Consider the following 10,596-nt stretch of genomic DNA (forward strand, 5'->3'; position numbering starts at 1 on the left):
GTCGGACTGTGTGACTAGACTGATTATGTGTGGATAGTGTAATCAGATTGTGTGACTTGACTGATTGTGTGTGGATAGTGTAGTCGGACTGTGTGACTTGACTGATTGTGTGTGGATAGTGTAGTCGGACTGTGTGACTTGACTGATTGTGTGTGGATAGTGTAGTCGGACTGTGTGACTTGACTGATTGTGTGTGGATAGTGTAGTCAGGCTGTGTGACTTGACTGATTGTGTGTGGATAGTGTAGTCAGGCTGTGTGACTTGACTGATTGTGTGTGGATAGTGTAGTCAGGCTGTGTGACTTGACTGATTGTGTGTGGATAGTGTAATCAGATTGTGTGACTTGACTGATTGTGTGTGGATAGTGTAGTCGGACTGTGTGACTAGACTGATTGTGTGTGGATAGTGTAGTCAGGCTGTGTGACTTGACTGATTGTGTGTGGATAGTGTAGTCAGGCTGTGTGACTTGACTGATTGTGTGTGGATAGTGTAATCAGATTGTGTGACTTGACTGATTGTGTGTGGATAGTGTAATCAGATTGTGTGACTTGACTGATTGTGTGTGGATAGTGTAGTCGGACTGTGTGACTTGACTGATTGTGTGTGGATAGTGTAGTCGGACTGTGTGACTTGACTGATTATGTGTGGATAGTGTAGTCGGACTGTGTGACTTGACTGATTGTGTGTGGATAGTGTAATCAGATTGTGTGACTTGACTGATTGTGTGTGGATAGTGTAGTCGGACTGTGTGACTTGACTGATTATGTGTGGATAGTGTAGTCGGACTGTGTGACTTGACTGATTGTGTGTGGATAGTGTAGTCAGGCTGTGTGACTAGACTGATTGTGTGTGGATAGTGTAGTCGGACTGTGTGACCTGACTGATTGTGTGTGGATTGTATAGTGAAGCTGTTTGACTTGACTGATTGTGTGCGGATTGTTTAGTCAGGCTGTGTGACTTGACTGATTGTGTGTGGATAGTGTAGTCGGACTGTGTGACTTGACTGATTGTGTGTGGATTGTATAGTGAAGCTGTTTGACTTGACTGATTGTGTGCGGATTGTTTAGTCAGGCTGTGTGACTTGACTGATTGTGTGTGGATAGTGTAATCAGGCTGTGGGACTTGACTGATTGTGTGTGGATTGTTTAGTCAGGCTGTGTGACTTGACTGATTGTGTGTGGATTGTGTGACCAGACTGACTTGACTGATTGTGTGGATTGTGTGGTCAGGCTGTGTGATTTGACTGATTGTGTGTGGATTGTGAAGTCAGACTGTCTGACTTGACTGATTGTGTTATCATGTCTGAATAGTGTGTATGATTGCTAAAGAGTCACATTGCTCTGTAATGATAGGAGCACACTGATCACAGATAACGTCTCTGTAGCTTCAGGCTTTATGGAGGCTGTAAATTCAGACTGACAGTTTGTTATGATAAGTTTCAAGATGATGTAAAACTCACAAGGAAGTGTCAGTCTACTGAATGTAGTTGTATATGTTGTTCTTGCAGCTTGTTGTATGCCATGGAACAAGCTGACGCCATCATAGGTGCCATCACCACCATCCTGATGATGGATGGGCCTCTGGAGGAGGAGAACATCACTTCACACATCAAGCCGGTATTCACATATATCTTACTACTGAAGCCACAGCTGTGTAGAAGGGTGTACATGTTCTTCATAATGTTTTGCGTTCCAAAATTCCACACACAAAGATCATGACTACAGAGTGGTCACTGAAGATAGGCTGTCACATTTTGTTGTATAAAATGCTAAAGATATAAACAAAGTTTGTTGTGAGGCAGTCAATCGCTGATATCAGATTTAACTTGTGACTGGTTTTAACTAAATGGCCTCATTTTGGCACATGCATTATAGACTAATGCGATCACACAGCTCAAGCAATACTAGGTGGTAGTGAAAATGTATCACCTGTGATTGGATGATATGAAATAAACAGAAGAATATGTGAGGTATTTTTTAAGTATATCAGTGTTTTTAACCTGTGTGCCCTCCAGTCTCCCTCTCTCCTTCTCTCCTCAACCCTCCCGCCTCAAGACGACAGCAACATAAACCACAAAAATGCAAACAAAGAAAAAGGAACAAAACACACACACCACTTGATTTAATCTGACAGGTTTACACTATAATTTCTGAATTAGCTGTTGAAGTAGTTTAATGTCAGAAACAAATGTAAACATTGTAAACTTATATCCAGTGTGTTGAGGTTTGTAAAGATGCAATTTCTTTCAAGAGTTTCAGTATGACAGTTGAATAATTAGTGACAATGTTTGTTGTGTTTCAGACTGACAATGTTTGTTGTGTTTCAGACTGACAATGTTTGTTGTGTTTCAGACTGACAATGTTTGTTGTGTTTCAGACTGAGGAATGGAAACACATTGATGAACCTCTCATGAGAAATGCCTTCAAAGTTAACGAAAGGAGGTTAGTGATATTATTGTTTCAGCTGAACATATCTTTGCCTTTCATGCAATAACGGCACATAATCTCTTACATCTCTTGGGTTGAATAGACAGTCTTGGTGTTCTGATGGAGTGTCCTGAACATGATGCTTGCACTACATTAGTGCGACTCAGCTTACAGTGTTCATTAGTAACAGTTTCATGTAATATTAATGGACCTTTAAGACCAACACCATTAGTGAACCCTTAGGACAGACACTGTTATGAGTCCATGCCTGAATCGTTGTCATTGCAAGAATCATGGCATGTGATGACTCTCTACAGTTGCTTACTGTTGTTGGTTGTTATCCAGGACTGTTATCATCAGTAACCCACTCACCACACGTCGCAGAGAGGTTGTACGGCTAACAACGCTGTCCCCCGACATCACCGTCACTGATGCTGACCAGGGATTTGTCCTACATCAGATTAACCCTGTGGTGACCTTAGACTTCAACATCGATTCCAACAGATTCGAGGTAAGATTAAGATTGAGGATCTTGAAAACATCTTCAGATAAAATAGTTTTCTGTGAAAATTGAAATAACTAATTACATTATAACATTTTAGAAATTTGAATTTAATTTGAAAAGAAAAACGAATTATCTCTCACTAAGATATTCATATTTCTTACTAAGGTACTACCAGTATTATTTTACAATGTATGGCCAGTACAGTGATAAATACTGTGAATCTTTTCATCAATTCTAAAGTGGTATTTCGATTCCCCACATGGTTACAATGTGTGAAGCCCATTTCATTTGTCCTCCACCATGATGTTGGTGGAATATTGGTAGAAAAGATGTAGAACCATACTCCGTCGTCACTCGAAAGTGGTATAGTAGTCATCATCCCTGGTCATGCTAGACATCAAAAGTCCGGACTATGAAGGCTTTTATCACTTTGGGTTTTCCTGCCACAATAATTACAAGCTGACATAACAGGGATACAGTTTGAAGTGGCATTAAATCCAACTTATCTTATTGTAAAGAAGGTCTTTGACTCAGGTGGCCTTCACTGTGGACATGCCCCCGCTCTCCATGAAGACGTTTTATCTCACACCATCAAAGGATGCTGAAAGATCATTTGCCAGAGTTTCAGCATTCAACACCAAATTTGCAGAAGAATTTAAGAAGTGAGTTATGTTTGCATATCACGGTTCTGACACAACTCTGTCTATACTCTTAGAACTTTGCTTTTGGCTGCATCCAGTAAGCTTCCAGTGCATGTAAGAATAGACTTACCAAAACTTTCAGACAAGGCCATCCTGATCAATCCTCACTCTGAATAATTTGCTCAGTATAAAACTATTGTTTATTATCATTGACAAACACAGTTTATTATCAGTTATGCTCCTTGTAAGCACAGTGACTCTATATGTTTGCTGTTTATGTTACTTATTTTCCCAGATCTCGATTCCGCGTTATTACTGGTCAGCACCCAAGAGTGCTAGAACTGGACAATGGCTACTACAGGCTATCTTTTTCTCCATGCACTGGCTTTCTGCAGGTTAGTCATTACTTCTTTGAGAGGCGTTTAGAAGTTGGGGCATTAAGGAAGGATAACAGTGTATGGATGAACAACTTCTTTATTGTCCTTTGATGTTGGTTGTAATTCACTTGCTTGATAACTGTATTAGAACTACACTGAAATGTCAGTTGTTGAAGGCTGATGACCGATTGTATGAGTGATGTCTGCTTCACTTTTTCAGCTTGTACACATGTCTACTCTGCTTTTTTCTGCATTTACACTGGAATGTTGATGATTGAAAGTGTGAGTGATGTCTGCTCGGCTGTTTTCAGCATGTACACAGGAATATTGATGACTGGATGCATGTTTGTGACGTCTTCTGCGCTGCTGTTTCCAGCATGTAGATAGGAATATTGATGACTGGATGCATGTTTGTGACATCTTCTGCTCGGCTGTTTCCAGCATGTAGATAGGAATATTGATGACTGGATGCGTGTTTGTGACGTCTTCTGCTCGACTGTTTCCAGCATGTAGATAGGAATATTGATGACTGGATGCATGTTTGTGACGTCTTCTGCGCTGCTGTTTCCAGCATGTAGATAGGAATATTGATGACTGGATGCGTGTTTGTGACATCTTCTGCTCGGCTGTTTCCAGCATGTAGATAGGAATATTGATGACTGGATGCATGTTTGTGACGTCTTCTGCTCGACTGTTTCCAGCATGTAGATAGGAATATTGATGACTGGATGCATGTTTGTGACGTCTTCTGCGCTGCTGTTTCCAGCATGTAGATAGGAATATTGATGACTGGATGCATGTTTTTGACATCTTCTGCTCGGCTGTTTCCAGCATGTAGATAGGAATATTGATGACTGGATGCATGTTTGTGACGTCTTCTGCTCGGCTGTTTCCAGCATGTAGATAGGAATATTGATGACTGGATGCGTGTTTGTGACGTCTTCTGCGCTGCTGTTTCCAGCATGTAGATAGGAATATTGATGACCGGATGCATGTTTGTGACGTCTTCTGCGCTGCTGTTTCCAGCATGTAGATAGGAATATTGATGACTGGATGCATGTTTGTGACGTCTTCTGCGCTGCTGTTTCCAGCATGTAGATAGGAATATTGATGACTGGATGCGTGTTTGCGACGTCTTCTGCGCTGCTGTTTCCAGCATGTAGATAGGAATATTGATGACTGGATGCATGTTTGTGACGTCTTCTGCTCGGCTGTTTCCAGCATGTAGATAGGAATATTGATGACTGGATGCGTGTTTGTGACGTCTTCTGCGCTGCTGTTTCCAGCATGTAGATAGGAATATTGATGACTGGATGCATGTTTGTGACGTCTTCTGCTCGGCTGTTTCCAGCATGTAGACAGGAAGGTTGATGACTAGATGCATGTGTGACGTTCCACTCCACTGTTCACAACACATTCACAGGAATACTGATGACTGAATGTTTGTGTGTGTGACATCTGCTCCATGCTTTTCAGCATGTACACAGGAAAGTTGATGACTGGATGTATGAGGTGCAGCTGAAGATGATGACATATGATACAGGGTCCTGGTTCAAGGACAAGAGTGGAGCCTACACATTCCAACCGAATGGACCAGCAACAGTAAGTATCCTCACAGGTAACAAATAGAAACAATTTCAACCTTTATTTGAAATGGTGTCTAAATTTGCACATGGAAAGAATATGTGTCCCACAAGCACACCTAACATATGTCAGGAAATATCTATCAGTAGATTTGAGCCTGATGGTTTAAAAAAGCCCTAGTATTGAGTCAGGTTTTGGTCTTTCACACTTGGTGTTGCCCAGTTAAAGATACAATATCACTAACAAGGACATGAAATGAACGCTTTTACAGGGAGCCTTTTTAACCTTTCAGGAGCTAGGGAAACATACGATGAAACTGCCAGAATCATGCTAAAGGAAATATAGGTAGTGAATATGGCAGGTGAATAGTACCTTATGGATGTTTCAAATTTGTGTTGGTTTGGCCGTTCTGAAATGTTTTTGTCTTGAGTGCTGTCATACCACAGGTTTGGTGATATGAAAAGACATTCTTTAGTAATGTGCTGCAAACATATGAAGATTGAGTCTTCTGTTTATATAAACAACTTGATTCTTTAGATGCCAAAGATGAGGTGACGTTTTTTTGAACAAAATGGATTAATTTGCTTTAGGAGTTGGACATAGAGTACCCTGAGATGATGATGGTGGACGGTCCGGTTATGTCTACTGTGTATACATCGGTGCCAGGAATACTACACTCTGCCACGGTGTTCAAGGTTGAAGGTAAGATATAGTTCCCCCTGGACAGTCCTGTAATGATGCCTGTGTTAGGAACTACAGTGTATGAACTATAAGGAAGATTGTAGATGAGTATCATTTTTAGTTCAAACCCTGCATGAAGTTTGTGATGATATTTGGTATTTTACGTCATGCCCAAATGCCTTACAAGGTTGCAGCCATTATTACATCTATGTCCTGTGGACATTCCATTGCAGAAATGTTCCCCAAACCATATTTACCATGTAAGTAGACCCGTGAAGATCCGGGGTAGAATAGGTCTTCAGCAACCCATGCTTGCCATGAAAGGTGACTATACTTGTCGTAACTAGTGATCAAAGGGATCGGCTGGTATTACTCACTGACTTGGTTGACATATGTCGTCGGTTCCCAGTTACACAGATTGATGTTGATGCTGTTGATCACTGGATTGTCTGGTGGAGACTTGATTATTTATAGGCTGTCACCATATAGCTGGAATATCGCTGAGGGCAGCCTAAAACTAAACTCACTACCATGTAAGTAAACACTAAAAAACACGATGTTATGGTTACAATGAGAACCTATAGAAAACTGTTGTCTGTCTGAATAGAATGTTGCTCATAATATCTATCACTTGTTTGCTTACTCCTCACATTATGTACAGTCAAACGGAAATCCTGCTGACTGTCACATGACATCATTCATCCATTGAATGTATTTCTCAGGTCCTGCTGTGGCTGGCCTTCACCTTGAGAACCTGGTAAACTTGAACAGTGAGCGCTGGGATAACAAGGAGCTGGTGATGAGGCTGGACTCCAGCATCTATAACAGGGAACACTCCATCTGCACCGACCTCAATGGCTTCCAGGTCAGTTGTGTTCTCACCTCCCAACTTGAGATTTGCTGAAAACCAACATATTTGGTTATCTCCCCTAGTGATGAGTTTCATTATATTATCATCGTTTATCTTAGTCATGGAATTCACATATAGGTGAAGATCTTTGATGCTGCCCATCACGGCGTACAGCATACTCACATCTTATGAAGCCAGGGCTCTTCTACTTGTATTTCTTCCCAGGAACTCACACTTCGTCCAAGCTTTGTTTCCAAACAAAGAAAATGCCATCCAACCATCTTCAGATAGATGTACATGAAAATTTGACTGGCCTGCTCCAGATTTGATTGACAGTGTTGCTGGTAGAATCCAAATATCTAACCTGATAACCAGATAAGTGCACAAAACATAAATAAGACACATGGTCCTGACACTTCTTTACAAAATAGGATCTGAAATCAGACATTGTATGATTGATCATGGAAGTAGTTGTTTCAGAAACTGTCATGTAACATTGTTCTATTTTCACTCTTAACACAGAGGGATGGCAAAACACATGGTGGAACAGCACCGACATGCAAATCAGGTGCATCTCAGTACAACCCCCTAATAGTCAGGAAACAGTCGGCGCTGTTCCACAAACCGTGTGTCCCTCCTCTGTGTGAAGCATGACAAAAGAACAGTGTTACACGATAGTTTCTGAGACGTTTTCTGTGATCAATTGTAAAGTGTCAGATTTCAGATCCTGTTGTGCACAGAGGTTTCAGGGCCATGTGTCTCATTTCTGTTTTGTGCTGTCCTGTTTCGAGTTATTTAATCGTTCATTGTTCTCATTTGAACCCAAACAGGCTGAAGGATGCAAATGGAAATAGTGTTGCCTGTGTTATCTAACCAGTTTCTTACAGATGCACAGGAAGCAGTACCAGTCAAAGCTGACGATGCAGGGTAACTTCCATCCCCTGAGCACTGCAGCTTACATAGAGGACAGCCTGGGGTCCCGCCTCACACTCCTGACCACAGAGACACATGGGGTGGCCAACCTAGAGCCAGGTAAAGTGTATACTGGACACATAGGGTTGGCAAGCTAGGGAACTCTTGACAGGAGACAAATGGTTTTGTAGCCCAAAATTATGATAGTGAGAGTTTGATTGTAACGTCCACTTTGCTATGGTAGTGCTGAGTTGATTATAACATCTCTTGAGGTATGATAGTGCGAAGCTGATGGTGATACCGCTGCATTATGGTAGTACTAAGTTGATAGTAACGCTCATTGTGCTATGATAGTGCTAAGTTGACTTCACAAAGTAGTGGCCTAAACATGAACTGTCTTCAAAAAGTGGTGTATATAAATGTCAGACTTTAACATCCACCTTTGTTCCCCCTGTCAGGTTGGCTAGAGGTGGTGTTGGACCGCCGCCTCATGCAGGGAGACTGGCGTGGTCTGAATGAGGGTGTCAAGAACAACATGCCTACCCCTAGTCACTTTGTTTTAATGCTGGAGAAGTCACGCAGGAAGCTAGACGCAGGGGTAAGTTAGCGGGCAACAGCTTATGGGCAGGTAACAATGACTGAATGCAGGTATGACAACAGTTACCATTTTGAACATTATTATAGTTTTTGTCATTTTTTTTTTCAATAATTCACATTGTAATATTATTGAGAGCGAAATGTTAATGCACTACACACATGAAGCTTTGACACTGAGACTGTTTTCTATCCACTGAGATGTGAATCGAAAAACATGTGCAAACTGTTTGAATCTGTTTGGTGGTGTTATTTGCATGTTGTCTGAAATGGCATAAAAGTATGCTCAGCCATTCAGAAAGTTCCAAATTATGTAGATTATTCAATTATTTTGAAATGTATAATGCTTATATATTGCAGCCACAAATACCTGCTTGCTTCCCCTCCCCCACCAGCCACCTTCTGTCCCAGTGTCTACTCCACCCTCTCTCAGTGGGTGTGGTCAATACAGGCGGAGATGGTCTGGGTACCAGGTACCTGCCCCAGCTGTCTCTAGTCAATAAGGCCCTACCTCCAGCCCTGGGGCTGGTCAACCTGCGTACACTCAGGGTGAATGACACCACGGATGTGACAAGCTTGCTTATAGTCCACCATGCAGGACTTGACTGTGATGTCACTGAGACCCTGGAAGATGAACAGAATATGCAGGTGTGTATACATGGAATATACAGGCTCGTGAATGTGGAATATGCAGATGAGTGTATGTGGAATATGCAGGTGAGTGTCTGTTTAATGTTCAGGTGAGTATATGTAGAATATGCAGGTGAGTGGATGTGGAATATGCAGGTGAGTGGATGTGGAATGTGCAGGTGGGCAGTTGTGGAATATACAGGTGGATGTATGTGGAATATGCAGGTGAGCAGATATGGAATATGTAGGTGAGCGGATGTAGAATATGCATTTGAGTGTGTGTGCAATATACAGGTGAGCAGATGTGGAATATGCAGGCGATTGTATGTGGAATGTGCAAGTGAGTGTTGTTGAATATGCACTTGAGTGTGAAGGAAAATATCAAGTTGATTTTCAAATCATCATCACGTTTTGCCAACAAATACTATTAGAAAGCAGAAAGGCAATGATATCATCATTTCACTTTATTCTGCACACTTCCTGCATTCATCAAAGCAGGCTGAACTGCCATCACATCCTGGTGGTCTGTAGTTCAAGCCCTGTGGAGTATTTCTGGTTACATGTCCAATAACAGCCTCAAGTCTTCAGTATCCCATGCTTGTCTTGAGAGGCGACTAACAGGATTGGATGGTGAAGCTCGCTGACGTGGTTGATACATGTGATCATATCCTGATTGTGTAGATCAGTGCTCATGCTGTGGATCAGTGGATGGTCTGGTCCAGACTGGATCACTTACCACCATGTAGCTGAAATATTGCTGAGTGCTGCGTTAAACAACAAACTTTATTCTTCAAAGAAAAATAATACTAGCCGTGTTTGGTTCTCAAATGCTAAGCATTAATGCTTTGCTCTTTAAATAAAGTTAAATGTTCTCAACCAACAAACAACCTAGTATAAAACTCACTAGCTCTATGTTGACCTTATTTTGCAGGAATCTCCAAGTGTGAAACTTTTTGACGATGTGAATATCGTTAGTGCCTTTGAAACCAACTTGAACGGATTGAAGATCAAGAAGAAAATGTCATCATATGAGATGCACGTGCCACCAATGGAACTGAGAACATTTAAATTGTCATTAGGATAAGTGCATTATTCAAAGTTGTGATATAACTGTGATATCTTCTGATGATGCATACATCAATGGTACACTTTGGGACCAACTGGCTTTCATTGTATATGTAAAACATTTGTTTACTGACAATACAAGAGAAAAGACAATCAGTTAAGTTACTAACAAAGTATGTAACTTTAAAAGTATCTTACTTAGGTGCCCCTAGGATGTTAATAGTTGTGTCCTCAGGTTATTCTTGTCCATGTGTGATATCCAGTTATTTCATCTACACACAGTCCCAGACAAACCACATTCATCAGTGATCACCACTCTGTGATATTCAAT

The 10,596-nt window shown here is 41.3% G+C and overlaps 1 protein-coding gene across 1 annotated transcript in view; it reads left to right on the top strand.

Annotated features, from left to right (window-relative positions):
• LOC137293619 (alpha-mannosidase 2-like) overlaps nucleotides 1-10,347 on the top strand; it is a 33,196-nt gene extending 22,849 nt beyond the window's left edge. The window contains exons 12-23 of the mRNA XM_067824265.1: nucleotides 1,508-1,616; nucleotides 2,377-2,441; nucleotides 2,772-2,937; nucleotides 3,466-3,593; nucleotides 3,868-3,967; nucleotides 5,426-5,551; nucleotides 6,124-6,235; nucleotides 6,937-7,079; nucleotides 7,952-8,096; nucleotides 8,435-8,574; nucleotides 8,931-9,218; nucleotides 10,132-10,347. Of these exons, the coding sequence (XP_067680366.1) occupies nucleotides 1,508-1,616; nucleotides 2,377-2,441; nucleotides 2,772-2,937; nucleotides 3,466-3,593; nucleotides 3,868-3,967; nucleotides 5,426-5,551; nucleotides 6,124-6,235; nucleotides 6,937-7,079; nucleotides 7,952-8,096; nucleotides 8,435-8,574; nucleotides 8,931-9,218; nucleotides 10,132-10,284 (1,675 nt within the window). The 3' untranslated portion in view covers nucleotides 10,285-10,347. The remainder of the gene's footprint in view (nucleotides 1-1,507; nucleotides 1,617-2,376; nucleotides 2,442-2,771; nucleotides 2,938-3,465; nucleotides 3,594-3,867; nucleotides 3,968-5,425; nucleotides 5,552-6,123; nucleotides 6,236-6,936; nucleotides 7,080-7,951; nucleotides 8,097-8,434; nucleotides 8,575-8,930; nucleotides 9,219-10,131) is intronic.
• The last annotated feature ends 249 nt before the right edge of the window (nucleotides 10,348-10,596 follow it).

Source organism: Haliotis asinina, chromosome 8 (assembly GCF_037392515.1).
Source record: "Haliotis asinina isolate JCU_RB_2024 chromosome 8, JCU_Hal_asi_v2, whole genome shotgun sequence".
Taxonomy (NCBI): domain Eukaryota; kingdom Metazoa; phylum Mollusca; class Gastropoda; order Lepetellida; family Haliotidae; genus Haliotis; species Haliotis asinina.